We start from the raw sequence: 18,678 nt of genomic DNA, 5'->3' as shown, positions 1-18,678 counted from the left end.
CACTCATTGGTTGCTTCTTACACGTGCCTGACCAGAGATCGAACCCGCAACCTTGGTGTATCGGGATGATGCTCTAATCAATTGAGCTACCCAACCTGGGCCAGCAACATTATTTTTATAAAGGCCTTTGTTTTCTAGACAGAGCCTTTGTATCTGGAAGTTCTTTTTATACTTACAAAGTCCTGTAAGGTAGGTTATTACCCTGATCTTACAGATGAGGAAAATAAAGCTCAGGACATTGAAATGACTTGCCCACCAACAAACCACTAGTTAAGAAGCAGGAACAGAGTTCTCATGTCACTGCTTTTTCTACAATTCACAGATGACTCCCGTCTCCTACATCCTGCTTCTCCACTTGTCCTTTTCTTCAAATGACACCAACATACACACCACCCATCCATCCCTGCACTGGTGTCCTTTGTTTCTTTCTTCCCCACGCCAGTGGTGTGGCCGGTGGCACCAACATCCCTTGACACTTCATGCCCATGCAGGAAAGATTAATCCAAGTCGAGGAAAACATCTCAAGTCCATTCCTTAGTTCCATCTCCAGCCCAGCTTTCTCCACCCAGACTTGCTGCAGAAAGGAGGAAGACGAGAGAGCACACACCTGCTGTGCTGAACTGGCAGGCTCGCCTTTGTGTATCCCAAGGAAATGCTAACATGACATTTTCATCAAACTGGCTTCCACTGAGTAAATCAGCACTGCCATGAGCTAGCTGCTCATTTGTTACTTAAAGATTTTAATGGGGACATTTTTTCATTGGTGTGCCACTGAAAAGTTGTGGTTACGGGGATGCTAAGAGGAATCCGGTGATAGGAAAGAAAAAAACTAAAATTATTCAAGGCATTTTAAAATATTAAATAATCCCCTGAAGTGTTTATGGAAAGTATGTAGGCTTCCAGATTCGTCGGCAGCCGTCCGTCTCGAGAGACGATGGTGTAGCTTCTTAAGAGTCTATCTGCACCGCCGAGAATGGCTGTGCAGTCCGACTCGGGAGTGACACGGTATCTGTCTCCTCCCGTGTTGAATCGACATCTTGCGATGACGCTGGAGTGTCCTCTCCAGTGAAGCTGAAGCTACAGAGCCTGGGCAGGGTGATATGGAGGGTCTGCTGTTGCCCATGCAGCAGACCCCCCCCTCTCTTCGCAGCTGAAGGGTCCAAGGGAAAGACGGAGTCGATACAGCTTGGCTTCAGGTGCGCCGCAGGAGTTGCCGGTGTTGACTACAACGTCAAACCGCCTTAGGGACTCCGGCTCCGGATTTTCTGTCGGGGTTTACTCCCTTAGCCTTTCCCCTGAAGAGGTATGCCGCAAGGCAGCGGAGGTTTTTTGGAGTCAGAGTTTTCCTTCTCTGATGTGCCCTGACTGGAAGATCGAACCAGTGACACTTAGCTCGCAGGCCGACGCTCAATCCACTGAGCCAAACCAGCCAGGGACGCTTCCAGATTATATGAAACAAAAATATGCAGATATACATGTTTTGCCTCTGCCCTACCTTCTCTAGCCTTAAATAACTGTCATGTCAAATGAATACGGAGGAGTGGGTGGGAGAGGGGGAAGGCTGCTAGGATAAATCTATTATACTGTCTTACCTATGATGTATGTAGTTATTATCTTCATTTCTGATAAGGAAAATGAAGACCTGCGAGGATAATTAACTTGACTCAGAGACCAAAGTGGCAGAGCTGGAGGTGGCTAAGTCTCTTCAGTTCCAGAACCTTTCTAGAACCTTTCCAGAATCTTCCAGAACACATCTCTATTTCCCACCAACTGTATGTTTCTCACAATCCACCAAGTAAGACAAGTCCAAAATGTCTGAACAAACTGGAAGATATGAATAGACATTTAAAACGGGCTCCTTAGCCATCTCCCCTGAATGCACAATTTGTATGCCCCAAAGGCTCCAAAATTCTTCATGATGGTACCGTGTACAACAGGTTCACATGCACAGACAACATGGGCCGGACACCTCACAGTCCAAGGGAAGGCAGTAAGCACTCTGGGTCAAATGTAGCTTCAGTAGCCAGTTTCTTTTTTAAAAAGAACTTACTACTGCCCCACCACTTCCAGGCCTTCCCTTGCTTCTAATGCTTAAAAGACCTCAGGGTTTTCTGCAGCATGGCAGCCAATCCCATGAAGATGGTTCTGCCTTTCAAAATAAAGACGGCCACAGCAGGGCAGGCAGTGCCCACCCGCTGTGGGGGCCGTGCCCGTGAGCAGAGCAAGGTTCTTCAGGCAGGACTCTGAACTACCGCCCTGGCAGCGCTTCTGGCCTCAAGCTACCCAGAGCCAAGGTACAGACACAAAGTCCTGGGGACACCGGTAACTTCTGTTCTTAGGCAGCAGATGAACTTCCTCCTTCTGCCATCGGAAAGCAAGCACGGCTGACTGCAAAGGGAACGAACAGACGTCCTGTCCAGCTCTCACATTCTACGACTCTGGGAAAAAGTCCTGCCACATTCCTCCCTTGTCTTAAAATGAAACCAGAGTATTTTCAAGCTACTAAGCCAGAAACTTATTTTTTTTCCAATAGGGAGACAGTTGTACTGCAGCTCCCAAATACTGATAGCTTTGTTAAAAGGGATATGCTGATTTCTTAAAAGCACTTTCATACATTTCATTCCAGAAAAAAAATAAAATAAAAACGCTCATGCAAGCCTGCACTTACTTAGGTGTGCACATACTCACGCCCCTTACCAAAAGTAACTTCTCCTTTGCCAGTCTTGTCAAACAGCTGAAAGGCCACCATGAACAAAGCATCCGGGGCACACAGGACAGATTCAAATGCTACAAATTCTTGAAAGGATATTAATCTGCAACATAAAATAAGCACAAAGCATAAAGTCAGTAACTTGTAGAAAATCAAAACATGCACAAGTATGCGTTAAGGGGAAAAAATAAAATGTCACTGTCAAAAAATAAAATTCACACCTACAACATTTACAAACAACATTTCCTTTTACATACAGCAGACTGAAATAAAAACGTACAGAACCTAAAAGACATGACAGGTTTCAGGATATGGTGACACAGTAGATGCATCTTAGTTTCAAACATAACTGTTTTACCCAACACATCACTTTTGTTTCAGGCATATTGTTGGATTCTAGAATTAAAGCTTAGATACTTTAGATGAAGATGTGAACATGTAACAGCAAAATAGCACAGCTTTGTCATTCATTAGTACCTTTATACATCACGTAAAGATGGTTCATAGAGAGTCACCCATTACTGGTATCTATTGAGCACATGTGGATTAACCTAGGGATGATATTGGGGAAGAGGGTAGAACATAGATAAATCAGACATGAAATGTGACCCCCAAGGAACTTCCAGTGTAGTAAGGCAGATAACACTAGTGCAGAAATAGTATACAGGAAAGACAAGTCATAAGACAGAAACTAGTAAGAGAACAGAATCCTGGTAGGAAATCAAAGGCTTTGTTGCCGAAATGGAATGTGAGCTGAGCCTTGAAAAATGAGTGAGATTCAGGTATGCGGTCACGGGGGTAAAGGGGAGGGTACTTTTTTATAAAGGGACACACCTGAAGGAAGGCAGGTGCACAGAAGCTGGGAGTGTACAAGGAAAACGGTGAGAAACTGATTCTGTCTGTCCCACAGGGTGCACAGAAGAACACTGTGACATGAGATTAGAAGAATAAGACCAGAGATGGCCTGAAGACAAAAAAGGGGCTAGTCTTTCTTCTCTAGGAAGCAAGGAGTGATTGAAAGTTCCTGAGCAAGGTCATGATATGATCAAATGTATCTGTTAGGTAGAGTATGACAGGCCACAGATGCTTTGACTTTCAAGAAATAAACAAATCCACAAAATCTTTACTATTTTATATGTTAATGTCCAATTATTTCAATGATACATTGAGATAGTCCAAGTCTTTGGAGGTTACAGACAGAAGAAAACAGGAGTATGTTCCTATTTTTCACAGAACATTTAGTTACTTTTAAACATCTGATGGAGAGAACATATATTTATACAAAGTGTTACAAAGCTAACTTAGCTGTTCCCAGAATGTCACCTCATTATAACAATGTCACAAAGAAAGGAAAAACGCCTGAGTGTTCAAGACACTATCACTGTCATTCACCACCCAAAACCATCCTTACAAGTGCATGGGAACACTCAAGGACAGCATGTGTTATGGAAGAGTACTTGCCCAGAACATTTTATCATCTACCCTACCAGAATGTCTCACTGAGAACCTATGTTCAAGACAAAACAAACAAATGAGCAAAATAGAGCCAGAGGAATGGAAACAAGGAACAGACTGACAGTGACCAGAGGGGTGGGGGAAGAGGGACAAGGGGGGAAAGAGGGGGAAGAATCTAGTCAAGGAACTAGTATGAATGACCCATGGACATGGACAACAGGATAGGGATTGACTGTGGGAGAGGAGGGCAGGGGTGGGGATTGACTGTAGAAAGCAATGAGGGAAAAAATTGGGACAACTGTAATAGAACAACAATAAAAAAAAGAAATTAAAAAAAAAAAAAAAGGCCGGGGGTGGGTAGTGGTGAAGAGAGAAACAAATCTGAGTCAGACCCTCCTGGCTGGCCTCAAGGAGCTTAAAACCTGTTGGGGTAAGGAGAGGCAGTGATGCTCATACATACTCACTAGAATGCAGAAGTTGAGGGTCAACGTAAAAGAAGAAATAAAGAACTGAGGGGCACAAAAAAGGAGTGATTTATTTTGGCTAGAAGCATTGGGGAATCTTCGTGGAGATCTGGCATTTAAAGAATACATTTTTAAAGTTGAAAATATCTTAGAGATAATCTACTTCAACCTCTTCATTGTACTTTTGAGAAAACTAGAAGAACTAAATAACTAGTATAAAGTGAACAAATTGGCTTCTGGCTGTTGGGCCTAAAAGCCAGGTGTCCTGGTTTCCATTTCAATGAGAGAGAATTCCAACTGATATAAGAAGATGGAGAGAAGAGAGAAGGGTCAAGAGAGGACATTACACACTAAGGAGAGAACAGAGCACATCTACGACAAATGCTGTGTTTGCAGAAGGATGTTGGTCGTGAGGAGTCAAAGAGAAGCTTGAGCTGTAATGCCTGCCTCCTGTGGAGGGCCTTAAAGGCCAACTTAAAGAATTTTGACTTTGTCACAGCAATGAGAAGTCACTGAAGGTCGTGGAAAATGAATGTAACTCAGGGAAAACAAGAGTGGGAAGAGAGGCTGACAGCTAGGGACTGCAGAGTTCCAAACCGGAGCTGGGCCACCAGGACTGAAACATGAGGGAAGGCTAGAGAAATGCAGGTGTAACAGGAATGGGGAAAAACATGGCAGCCACTGGGATGTCAGAGGCTGAAGACCAGAAAACAGGCCAACTCACTCCCAAGACTTCTAACTTGGGTAACTGAGTGGGATGATGATTCTAGTACCAAGGATAAAGAACGAAAACGAAAAGAAAAAGAAAAAGTTAAAGATAAAGCATTATGAGGGAGTGGGTAACTGAGTGAGATGATGATTCCAGTACCAAAGATAAAGAATAAAAAAGAAAAGGAAAAGTTAAAGTTAAAGAGAAGGGACTGTGAGAGAGTAAGGCCAATTCTGACTGGGTTGAATTGGAGGTCCCCGGGGTCACTGAAGTATGTCTCCAGTGGGAAACCAAAAGGAGCCACGTGGAACTCCAGAGAGAGGCTGATGTGAGTCGAACCGTGTTCCTCTAAAACTGCGTGTTGAAGTCCTACTGCCCAGTACCTCAGAGTATGAGCTTATTTAAAAAGAGGGTTGTTGCAGATGTAATTAGTTAAGATGAGCTCACAGTGGAGTAAGGCAGGCACCTGATCCAATAGAACGAGAGTCTTTATCAAAAGGCGAAACTGGGACACAGATATGCACACAGGGAGAACGCCACGAGAAGATGAAGGCAGAGGTCAGGGTGACGCTTCTATAAACCAGGGAACACCAAATATTGCCAGCAGCCACCAGGAGCTAAAAAGGAGGCATGGAACCGACTCTCCCTCCCAGCCCTCAGAAGGAACCAACGCTGCCCACACCTTCATCTTAAGTCTCCAGACTGCGGGATGATACATTTCTTTTTTCTTTTAAAGCCACTTAATTTGTGGTATTTTATTACAGCAGCCCTAGCAAACTAACAGAGGCCAAGATTGGAAACAGTAGATCTGGGAGTTTTTAAAACAAAGGCGACTTAAAGCTGTGAATGAAAATGCCCAGAAGCATTTCAATCAGAGATGCATGTTCACCATCTCCTAGACCATGAGGAAGCATGGGGAAGAAATGTGTTCCTGATTGCCCGCTTCTTTCTGTCCACCGCTCCTCCCACGCCATGACCCGCTGCTGGAGCAGGCACCAACAACAATACAGCCACACTGCTCCCTGGTTTAACTTGCTGGCAAGTAAAAGGCAGAAAACAATCATATTTGCTAAATTATCCCTGCAAAGACGTTCGGTTAGTTAAAATTGAATCTCACAGTGTGTTATCTAGGAAAAGAACATTTAAAATTTTTTTATGATCTGAATAAAGAAATGTTTAAATAAAACAAAAAGAGCATCTTACCCTTCTCAAAATGGTATATGACAAACCTGAGGGTTATCAATGTGTGTGAACAAATCCTCTTCTGGCAATGACAGTGGTTTCATAACCATAACGGGTCGATGAATACTCTGGTATTTTAGGCATGTTACAGGTACCAAAAAGGTATGTAACTTGGTAATCCTGTTAGATATAAGTACTATACATCTATGTAGGAGGTATACAGATGAACCATGAAATCATAATGTCTTACTGTTCATCAAGATTATTTTAGATTGTCAAGGTAATCTGACTAGAAGGCTATCAGGGTAATTATATAGTACTATATTCATTTACAGCATGGTATCTAAAAACATTTATATATGTTTTTCATATAAACAGTACTTCAGCCTTACTTTACAGATTTAATGGGTATTAGCATAAATTACAACAAAGAATACAAGCTTAATCAAGTTCAGACCTGGCTGCTGAGCTCACTTCGTTCCCTTTTCTACCCTCCACTCCCTAAACTTCTTTGACAACAATAGCTGCCCTTTAAAATAAATCACACAACTCTGATGAACTTGATGTCTAGTCTCTAAGGAAAAGTATGTGACGTTCATGTTCACTTGCAACAACTAATAGTGAGACATGGGTCAGCTAACATGGGAGCAAATAGAGAAGTCACGTTTTCACAGAGTTCAGGTTTCAAACTCCTCTCTTTACGGTTCTGCTGCTACCAGAGATTTTTTTAGGTAAGTCTTTTTATTTTTTTTTTGAAAATTCAGTTTCATCTTTATTTGCTATACAAATGGAAAACATTTCATGTTAATTACTTAGAAATATTTGCGTATGTTAAATGGCTCACTTTTTAAATTAATTTTTTTATCTGTATTGTATATTTTTTTCCTCCAAAGGTCAATTCTTTTTGTTTTCCAAACTAGAGCTGTTTTTCTCCTTCTGAAAGCCATTTATAACAGCAGCAACTTGACAACTCCTTTAAAGTCCAGGTAAAGCAGTGAAAACACTACATACTACTATCAAATACTGAGCCAAAGAAGAAAGGGACTAAAAGTGGATTCAAATTATGACAATATAAGATTACATATCTATCATATATATCGAAAGATACTGGAGAGACACATACCAAAATGATCACAGTGCTTTTGGTCTCCTGCCCCCATCCCTTCTCAGCTTTGCAAGGGACAGCTCTTAGCCTGGAGATACTTAAAATTCAATAGAGAATACAGACTGAAAACCAAACTATTACTCAATGAATTCAGAGGATGAAACGATTACTGTTTTACTGAGACAAAGGAGGAGATGGAAAATGTAGGAACAGAGACATCAGAGGGAAGATGTGACACACGTAGTAATTAGTCTTGCATGAGAGGTAAGATGTGATCAAGTCGAGATGGGCGGTGGGAGAGAGGCCACTGACTACAGTGGGCTTTGTGCCGGGCACAGACCAGTGCTAGGAATACACATAGGAAAATGCAATTTCTGATCCCCAAGAACTGGCGGTCTAGGGGGCAGATGGTGAGCCAGAAACCAAGAAGGAAGGCCGGAGATGAAGACCCATGAGGCATGCGGGTGTGCTGGAGTGCTGGCGAGTACCACATAAGGCGTGGTGGCTGTGACCTGATGGTAGACAAGGGCCTGAAATCTTTAGACATGATGAAACTGCTTCAGACTGTTTAATCCAGCAGAGGAATGATACATGACCTGCAAGACTTAAACAAGCCTATACTCTTTGACGCAATAATCCCACTTCTAGGAATTTACCCTAAAAAGTAATTAATGAATGTGTACAAACTTTTACCTACAGAGCATTGTTGACCATCATGAAAAAGTGAAAACAACCTCAATATGTCCCAATGTGTGACTGATTAAATAAAGGAATACTATCTAACCGCTAAAAATTGCTGTCAACAAATTCATTCTATTAAATAAAAAATCAGTTACACTAATATTTGCATTGGCTCACTTTATTTATTTGTATACAGTGCTCCATTTTTGTCAAAAATGGATAAAAGTAATATTTTACACACAGTCTGAAGGCTGTACATCAAAAATGTAAGTTTTCTTTCTTTTTGCATGTCCATATTTTCTAATCTTTTCAATAGTACACATACTGCACTATTTTTTGTAATGAAAAATAAAAATGTATATGAAACAAAATAGCAAAAACCAAGACTTGGGTAATGACAGAAGGACTGAATAAGAGGTGTGGGGTGGGGGGCAGGGCAGTGACCTGACCCATGTGGCTCAGTGGTTTGGGAATCATCTGCGAAGCAAAAAGTCTCTGGTTTGATACCCAGTCAGGACACATGCCTGGGCTGCAGGTTCAGCCCCGGTTGGGGCATGTTCGAGAGGCAACTGATCGATGTTTCTTTCTCATATCAACATTGCCCTTCCTCTAATTCTCCCTCCCTTCTCCTCTCTCTAAGAATAAATAAATAAAACCTTTTAAAAAATACTTAAAAGAACTGGGGAAGGGTGGTAGGAAGGGGACTAAGAAAAGAAAGCAATGGCTGAAACACACTACCTGTGGTTCTCCAGGGTGGAAAACCTCCGGTGCTTCTACCCCTCCCCGCTGGTGCTCATTCTCACTGGCAATGACTCATTCATACCCTTTGTGGTCCCTTTCATCTCTGCCTAGCTCCTACCTCCAGGCCAACTCTGTGGCTAAGAAAGTTTCAGAGACTGCACATAAGGAGATGATCTATTCAGACTTCAGGAAGTTTGGCTGTAGACATCACACCATATCAAAACCCAATTACCACTTTTACTTAAGGTTCCTAACCACAAGAGCGCGTCGCAAGAATAACTTCTCCATATAACCCCCTTCTGTGTGTTATAACAGAAGCCAAACAATTGTCCAGGATTAATGGCAGAGATAAAAGTAAAATCTAACTCCAACAACAGGGCTCCAACTACTAGACCACCCAGGTTCAAGTATTCGTGAATGTCAAGAAAAACACACACACACACACACACAGAACTGGGCTTTCCTGTGAGCACCAGTTTATCCAAAGAGTTTTGGCCTCCATTATTTGAACATCTTTATTAGCTTTGGGGGTTTTCCAACTCTTTTATCTCCCTCCCAAATGTCTTGCAAAATACAGCGTTCAGGCCACCAAGCACATAGGTACCCTGCACCTATTACATGCCAGGTAATACCCTAGACAGTAAGGATACCATGAAAATGAGGAAGATTGAGTCTGTGTCCTCAAGGAATTACACTCTAGAAGGAAGGCAGGCAACAAGCACACACATACAAATATAAAGTTAAACTGATTCCACAATCAGATAACTGCTCTGTAGAAGATGAGGAATGCATTAAACCATGTTCCTCAGCTCCAGAAAACATATTTAACTGGTCTAAGGAGGACCTGAGCAACCATTTGGGGTATTTTTGTTTTTGTCTTTGTTTGTTAACTTCCAAGTGATTCTACCGTTCAGCCAAGCTTGAGAATGATCGGGATGGCAGAGAAGGAGCCACTTGGGAGGGGACATTAAGACCCAAAGGACAAAAAGAAGGAAGCACTGGGAAGACTGAGATGAAGGGTATTTTGGGCAGGAAAAAACGTCAGTGCAAGAGCCTGCCCTAAGACAGGACAACCTGGGCTAGTTCCACGGGGCAGGAGACACCTGAGTGGCTGGAGACTAGAGGATGAGGGAAATGACCAGGGACATGGGGATGAAGGGGTGTACAGGGCAAACAAGGCTGTGTGGATTGAATTCCAAGCACACATGAGAAATAGCCACTGTTGGAAGGTTCTACTCAGGACCCTGCAGAGCGCAGACTACAGGGCCAAGTCCATAGTCAGACAGTGGCTGCAGCAGGCCGGACTGGAGTGAAGCAGGAAAGACATAAATAAGAAGTGGTCAAACCCAGAACACCTTTTTTAGACAGAGCTGGGGAGCTGGGATGGGGGGATAGTCCTAGAAGTCCAAGAACACCACTTTTAAAACCCAGAAGCAAGTCAGGGACCCCAGGTGGCCTGTGGCTGCAGTGGCTGTGGCAGCCAGCACAGACTCTAAGGCCCCAAGGTTACTGAAGATATGAAAACTACTAACCAGGCAATGACAGAGCTCATAAATAAAGGTTTTATTTAATATGCCAGTTGGTGGTCAGTGAGTAAATAATCTAAGCTTCACAGCCCCAATTATGTAAATTTATTAACAGGATCCAAAATGAAACAATGAATTATCACCTAATTTTATATTTTAAAAACCATCAGTAAAAAGGTAAAAGAGACTTAAGTTCTAGTTTTCCCCTTGCCTAACTGACTAACTGATCTTCCCAGGCAAGTTGGAGGAGACCTCCTTTCCTGATCTATAAAAGGTGCTCTCTCCAATGCCTTCCATTCTACAATCCCATCTTCTTTCATTTTCGGTTACAGGGAGCCTTGCATGCCCATTCTGGCTCCAGCTCCGGCTCTGGCATTCCCAGGGGTGCATCTGTTCTGAGGCCAGCTGGGCCTCTCAGCTCGGGTTCAAATCTCACTGCAGCGTTTGCCAAGGGCCTATTTAAATTCATTGGCTCCAATGAAATCTGGCAGATTGAATATTGTTCAAACAAGTAGGCTACTGCCTGGCTTTAAAAACCTATTAAAGATTTTATTAGCAATTTTACTGTATTGTTATCATGAATTCAGCCTATAAATACCGCCTCTGCATACATCACTGCCTCCATATTGCCAAAAAAAAAAAAAAAAAAGATATAGAGGCTCTCGTAATTGTGAGCTTAACGTAGTAAGTGATATGCCTATACTTCCAGATCTACCTGTCTGTCTGCTGCCTGCTTTTCACTTCAAATAGCACTTGAGCTGCCCAAGGCTGACTGTGCCAACTGGTGAGATTTATGGGCAGTGTTTTTGTAACTCCGACATCTTCTTCCTTACCAGAGGGATCACACACACATATTTACCAGGTGTGATTTCGTCCCTTCCACTTCTCTTTTGGTAATAGTTAATTCAATTACACCCTAGAAAATGTCTTTCACTTACACATCCTCTGTTCCCCATTCCTTCTTCCCCTCCCTGTTAAATAATTACTGCCCAATGACCTCAGAAGAATGTGTCCTTTTGTCCTGCCACCACCCCCAATAACCCATCTTTTAGCCTTTGAGTCATAAAGAAAGCTCTCATCATGGCCAAGTCCCACACGAGTGATACTGCATCAAGGAAAAGAACCACCACAGCTTTTTAAAACTAGAGACAAATCACATTCATCTCCATAAGACATTAAATAGCTAACTTATCATTTTTTAAATACAAACAGACATCATTAAAAAAACCTAATAAACGACCTCATCTTATTACATTATTTCTGTTTTGTAAAATTACCAATATTGAGAGCAGAATTTAAGCTACATCACAAATATTCTGTATTTTAGTTACATTATGGGTTAAATAGCATTTTGAAATCTATCCAAAGAGTTTGTGGGTTTTTATTTTTTTAAGAAAAAGTTTAAAAAAATAAACATTTAAAATAGGGGATTGCCATTAAAAAGGAAAAGAAAGACTATTGGCAAAAAGGGTAAAAGTGTATACTGGCCATCACTGCACACAAAAAAAGGTAAACCGTATTGGAAAATCAACTTAGCAAGCAAAGTAGATTTTTTAAAAATCTAGGTTTTTTACATCTTCCCTTCTTTTTTGTTTTTCTTTTTTCTTTTCTTTTTTTTTTTTTTTTTTTAATCCTCACCTTATTGACTTTTGAGAGAAAGGGGTAGAGAAAAAGAAAAACATCAATGTGGGAAATACCGACAGTACGTGTCCACCCTCCGTACATGTCCAACCAGGACCAAACCTGCAACCTAGGCATGTGCCCTGATGGGGAACCGAACCTGCAACCCTTCTATTTATGGGAAGATGCTCCAACCAACTGAGCCACATCAGCCAGCTATCTTCCCTTATTCTTTTAATTGAGGCTAGATGAGAAGGCTTCGACTTTGTTAAAATGCCAAATGAAGAATGATAATGGGGAGATAAACTGCAGATAAGAAATCAGTAACTGAAAGCCAGCAGGCACACAAATTCGTTAACTAGAGTTTTTGCAGGGACCCCTGTATACTGGCCATCACTGCATAAAGCAGCAGGTTAGCCGCCTGCTTGCCACTGGATAACCAATTGCTTCAAACGCTCCCTAGAGCACACAGAGCAGGGCTCGCACTGCTAACCCCTTTGTTTATCTGACTTCAGTCTCTAGTCTGACTGTTCCCTGTGTTTAGAGAGGTAAAGCACAAAAAGTACACTCGCTCAAGAGACTTTGTGAGAGACTAAGGCTCAGAGGATGGGCTGAGGAACAGAATTTTCCCATGCACACTTTCGGCAGATGGCCATATTAGCTATATGTGTTCTTTGCCCAAACAGCACTTTAAAATACCCCAAAACGAATGAGTTAAGTGATTTTTAAAATTGGAACACAATGCCTTTCTCAAGTGTTTTTTCTGAACCTTGGAAGCAAGGTAATGGTGATTAAAACCATATTTGAAAACAAAAGGTACCTAACCACAGAGACACACAAAAGCAACAGGGGCAAATGTGCTACTTTCTTGCATCTACCAATAACGAAATCCCAGTTAGTCACTGTCGCAAACCCCCCAAAATGAAACAAACGGTCAACTAAATATTTTTAAAATACATGAAATCAGTTTAACTGATTCCTCTGTGAGAAACATTATGATTACTCAGGAACATTTTAACGTTTTCTTCCATTCAGTTACAAATCCTATGTTTTGGACCCACACAAAAACCTTTTTTGATGTGATTGCAACATAAGGCACTGGCAAAGCAAATATTAAGTGACTGAAACATTCTTTATCATATTTTTTTTAAATAAAATTACTCGTGGTGTGGGCAAGAAGAAAAAGAAGTATACAGACTCGAGCCAGAATATCACACATAAATACATAACAGCCAACATTAATATCTGCTGTGCCAGCTGAATTCAAATTAACCCAATTTTACATGTTAATTAAACCAGCTATTTTCTTCTTATTGTATTTTTCCTTCTTAAATAGTAGAGTCTACAAGTGATTCCCAACAGACTTGTTCCAACAACAATGACGTATTCATTTACTTCTATTATGACCATACAATACAGTAACTGAGCAGTAATTTTTCACAGTCAATTACGTGTGTGGTTCTTTATGCTTAAAGATGCTGAAATAATGTGTACTATAGAGCCATATGCCTAAATCTCTAGTCTGCCTAAGGCAGTTGCCTGGGTAACACATTTTCTCTCCAGTTTAGCATAACCCTTCATTGAATATCATTAGGTGTCATTAAATAGCAAACATTAACATGAACTTCAATATACTACTTAGATAGAGTCATTTTACCCATGTAAACAAGTGCTCTATCATTTATAAGAAGCTTAAAATTGATTATGCTTTTCTGTATTTAAGACCATGAAAAAGAAGAAAAAAGTACCCACGTGTTGATTCCAAATTGAATTTACAGAAATTTCTGCTACCAAAAGAGAACTCAGACCTAGTTTCAGGGGTAACATTTCTCATCGACAGAGTAATAATAGTTAATGGTTTTTAAAATTTATTCAAAGTTGTAAGATATTCCCAACAATTTCATCTCAGAAAAATCAAAGACTGTTTCAGACTCTTTTCTAAGGGTGAGGGGAAGCACCCAAGTTCAGTAACAATAAATTTATTGAATAAGGTGTTTAAAAATTAAAGCATATAGTAATTAAAAGGCATTATTTAAAACACAGTACCTTAAATACTAAAAATTTAATGAAGTGTTCTATAGTTTACATATGGCAATATATGGTTTATACAGGCTACTCTAGAGCAGTGCTGGCATGAAGAGTGGCAGCCATACTCAACAGTCCCCGTCAGCCTTCATCCCATGCCACCCCAAACAAGCATCTATGTCTACGAAAAATCACGTGCTTTCTCTGCAGTCCTAACACTTACAGCCTCCAGTTCCCAACCAGATTACCACACTTAACTCAAGGCATTACAATTTTTCTGAGATACATCATAATTCCATGTAACCCCAAACTCTCAGTCTCTGAGGAACTACAACTTGTCCTCTGTCGCTTGCATTACGAAGGGCCTCCAACTTTTCAGTGTTAAAGAACACATGCAAAAACAAAATGAACCATCCAAAGGCATGGCTAGGCTGCCTCCAATATACTTTCTCGCCTTTCCCTTTACAGGAGAAAGGCATGCTCCAAAATCCTGGAAGCGGAGGTGAAAGAACTGATCAAGACTCAGGAGGCAGCCCCAAAACTGTCCACAGTCAACTTAAGAATAACTAGACAAATCTCTGCCCAGAACAAACGGGTTCTTGGTGATGAGGACTGAGAACCCAGATACAGCTCTGACGACAAACTGGGATCTTTTTCTTTTTCCAACACCCGTTTCCCAATGGCAAAGGAAAAGGCGTGACTTAGCCTTGGGCAGCCCTATGCTCCACCTCTCACTGTTCCACAAATACTCAAGTAGCTGTTAGCAAAGGTGACTAAAACCTCAATGCCATGTTCAGGCCAAAGGCTGAGATGCAATTGGTAAAAAGAAAAAATTACTTGATAGTAAATGTATACTCCATTTTGGTTTTAGGACTCTTTTTTGAAATGAGGTAAATCATGAGAAACAAAATGATAGCAAGAATAAATCTTTAAGTAAAATATGTTCAAGATATATTAAGATTCAGTAGAGATTCAGTCACATCTCTGAAGCCTCCATGATAATTCATGTTCTGAATGATTATATAAGATGCTGTAGGATTTCAAGTAAAATTTTAAAAAGTAAAACTAAATTGTATAAACTGTCCTTATTGGGAAAAGTAGCCTAGAAACTCAGGAAATGTTATTAATGAGAACTGAAACAAACAGTGATTTCTGCTTACAATATTCTGATAGTCATCTCTCTAGATTTTACCCCTAAACTACAATGAACTGAATGCTATTCCCATCCCTATCCTCAATACTGGTTAATTAAAAGTTAACTATATGAACATAATTTGCTTGCCTAAGAACCAGCCAAGATCTAGTAAAGAAAAAACATAAATTTGTCATATGTAATTATGGTCTGCCTTACAAATAATTGTGAACAAAATACTGTGAGTTCACCTATTAACACAGATCACCCATGAATGTAGAGTCTCGTGAAAATTTTCCTGAGCCTAGTCTACTCAGGTAAATGTATTGTATTGCCTGGAAGAACCTATATAAATTCTGAAAAACAAGTACAGAAAGAAAATTTTTCTGTCCCAATTGATCCAACATGTTTTCCTATCCTATTCCACACTATCTCTGCATCCATCAGCCAGTCCTATTTCTAAAGGTCTCTTAATAATACCAAGGTTTTTTTTTGTTTTGTTTTTGTTTTCATTTTTGTTTTTTTAAGTATAAGGCAGTTATAACACAGAAGAGCAATGGTAAATAACAATAAAATTCGTAACTGTTGTGAGTACTTTATATTTTTGCAAAAGCAAATTAAGCTACAAGACTTTGAGGTTCTGTTGCTTTTTCTAGGTACAATTATTGCTAATTGTGGAAAAACAACATCAGAGCTTAGTGCTTTTTCCTTTAGTAAGTTGGTGACTGTTTTACTTCCTGACTTTAAAAACTAAAAGGAAAGCACTAATCAGAAAATCATAAAGTGATAAAAAGAGGGTTTCTATATGAATTACATGGTCAGCCAATCCTCAGGTACTTTCAAGGGGAGTTTTCCCCAAATGGAAATGCAACAACATTAGTGAATTTTACACATTATATGCAACAGACCACAGAGATGAGGTGCCCAGTCGGCAAACCCCTGGGCCTCTACAGGGGGCTGAAGGGAAAGGGCAGGAGTCTTAAAAGGATCAAGGACCTAATCCTATGGGTGGCTTTCTCGATAAAAAGAATTGGTTTTATAAAAACAAGACTGACTCCGGACTATGTGATACTAGCCTATTGGGAGGATAAAAGTGAAGACAGGAGATGGAAAAAAAAAGATTTGTTAGAAGTTTCAGCACCTGTTACACACTGCATAAAATGTTACAGTGTTGGGGGGGGGGGTGACTGCAGGGAGTTTTAACATGCTGCATTTCCATATGGAACCAGAAAAACAGCCTGAGAATCCCATCCCCTCATCATCTTAATAACAATCCCTCACACACTCATGGAACTTTATATACAATCCACTGAAATTCATTAAAAAAAAAAAAAAAAAAAACCACACTTATGGGGTGCTATTATGTGCCAGCCACACTGTTCTAGGACCTGCAGGCTCATCAGTGAACAAAAAGAGACAAAATCCCTACCTTCCTGGAGCTGACAGTCAAGAGTGTGTGAGAAGGTAAAGGGGGACACCAAAAAACAATAAAATCTTTGTTTTAAGAGAATCTCTATGATTGTTGGGGTACCACTTAAAACAGTGCGTTAGGGGAAAGCCTCCCTAAGGAGTCATCAGAGCAAAGACCTTACTCAGGGAGGTGAGTTTCCTATCAGAAGAGGAAGTGCAAAAGCCCTGAGGTGACACAGCGAGGGGTGCTCAAGAGGCAGCAAAAGGGGAGGGGGGGGCGCAGAAAGAGATGAGGTAGTGGTTGGTGTAAGGGATGAAAGAGTGGGCACTGTAGGCCTTGCTGGCCACACTAAGGACTTCGGCTTTTACTCTGAGTGAAATAAAGAACCATAAAGGTTGTGAGCCAGAGTGCAATGATCCAACTTGGGTTTTTGGTTTATTTTTGTTTTTTAATCCTCACCCAAGGATCTGTTTTATTGATTTGAGAGAGAGGAAGGGAAGGGCAAGGGAGGAGGGGGCGGGAAGCAGGAAAGATGGGGGGGACGGGGGGGGGGGTAGATGAGAAAGAAACATCCATCAGTTGCCTCCGGTACACTCGCAAACCGAGATCGAACCTGCAACCTAGGTATGTGCCCTGACTGGGAATTGAACCCACAACCTTTTGGTCTATGAGACTATGCTCCAACCGAGACACTGGGCCAGGGTTCAGCTTAGGTTTTCACAGAATCACTCGGGTTGCTATGCTAAAGAGACAGAAGGGAAGACGAGAAGGAGAGAGACTTGTTAAGAGGCTATTACAATAATGAGAGTGAGAGCTGGTCATGCTTTGGACTATGGTAGTAGCAGCAAAGGAAGTAAGGCGTGGTCACACTCTGAATACAGAGTAATATACGCCCCCCCCCCGTAATGCTACAAACAGAATCTTTTAAAAAAACTATATCATGTAAAATGCAGGGTCATATTACAAAGAGTTCCATTATTTGCTACGAGACAATGTAAAGAACTAGCCAACTGCGGGCCTCATGCCAATCACCACTGAACTGCCTCACTGTAGAGTAAATTAATGGGAGTTTTAGAATTTCTCTTCTTTTGGTGCTCATTTAATAGTTTTATTTTTGAAAATGTGCATTTATATGAACAGGCAGAGAAAATAAAAATGAAGCATAACTACAATGCAGGTACTGTACTGCCCTGCTGCTGATTTTAAGCATCTTCAGCAGCAACTGGTACAGCGTTGTCTTTTCTGGTGCAGGCTGAACATGGGCTCTATGTTAGAAACCAAGCCGATGAGTCTTTTCTGAAGATCTCCTAAAAGGATGCCCTCGTCAGAGAGCCTCAAATCATCAGCCCTTGGGTGACGAGTACAGCAGTAATGAACTCAGAGTTGGAAACTTCTCAATACCTTTGGCCAAGTGCCTTTATGAACAAAACCAAGGAACTGAGCTTGCCTTGGAGTTTGCCTTGGGATATTTTCTGATTTGGCGGCTGCCCCCAGACTTGTGCACTGGGGCTTTGTCTTTCTTGGTCAACTTCCCAGCATCTCCCTTTCATTTATGTTTAGAGCACTTGAGGTTTGAGACGCTTATTCAGTATGTAAATGGAGATCTCAGGGAAGCTGCTAAACGGATCTGACTCGAGTTCAACAGGGAAGGGAGGGCCAGAGACACTAGGTAGAAGTTATGAAGTATTTAGAACCATGAGATGAGATCACCCAAGAAATAGTTAGAAAAAACTAGAAGTCCCAGGACCGAGCCCTGAGAATGGGAGATGAAGAAGTAAAAGGAGACTGAGGAAAAAACAGCCAGGGAGGTACGAGGAAAGCCAGAGAAAGTGGGATAGGAAAGTAAAGAGGATACTTCAAGAAGGTGTGAGCGAGCAACCATGTTACCTTCAGTACTAATATTATCATTGGATTTTC

General features: G+C 41.1%; 1 protein-coding gene across 1 annotated transcript in view; it reads right to left on the bottom strand.

Moving 5' to 3' along the window:
- Window positions 1–18,678, bottom strand: part of SLC25A13 (solute carrier family 25 member 13) — a 173,162-nt gene that overhangs the window by 103,682 nt on the left and 50,802 nt on the right. Inside the window, exon 4 of the mRNA XM_090287211.1 lies at window positions 2,698–2,813. Coding sequence (XP_090143337.1) covers window positions 2,698–2,813 — 116 coding nt within the window. The remainder of the gene's footprint in view (window positions 1–2,697; window positions 2,814–18,678) is intronic.

Source organism: Furipterus horrens, unplaced genomic scaffold (assembly GCF_987537825.1).
Source record: "Furipterus horrens unplaced genomic scaffold, mFurHor1.1.pri manual_scaffold_9, whole genome shotgun sequence".
Lineage (NCBI taxonomy): Eukaryota > Metazoa > Chordata > Mammalia > Chiroptera > Furipteridae > Furipterus > Furipterus horrens.
Note: the sequence above shows the minus strand (reverse complement) of the source record. Positions and strands in the feature narration are given on the sequence as shown.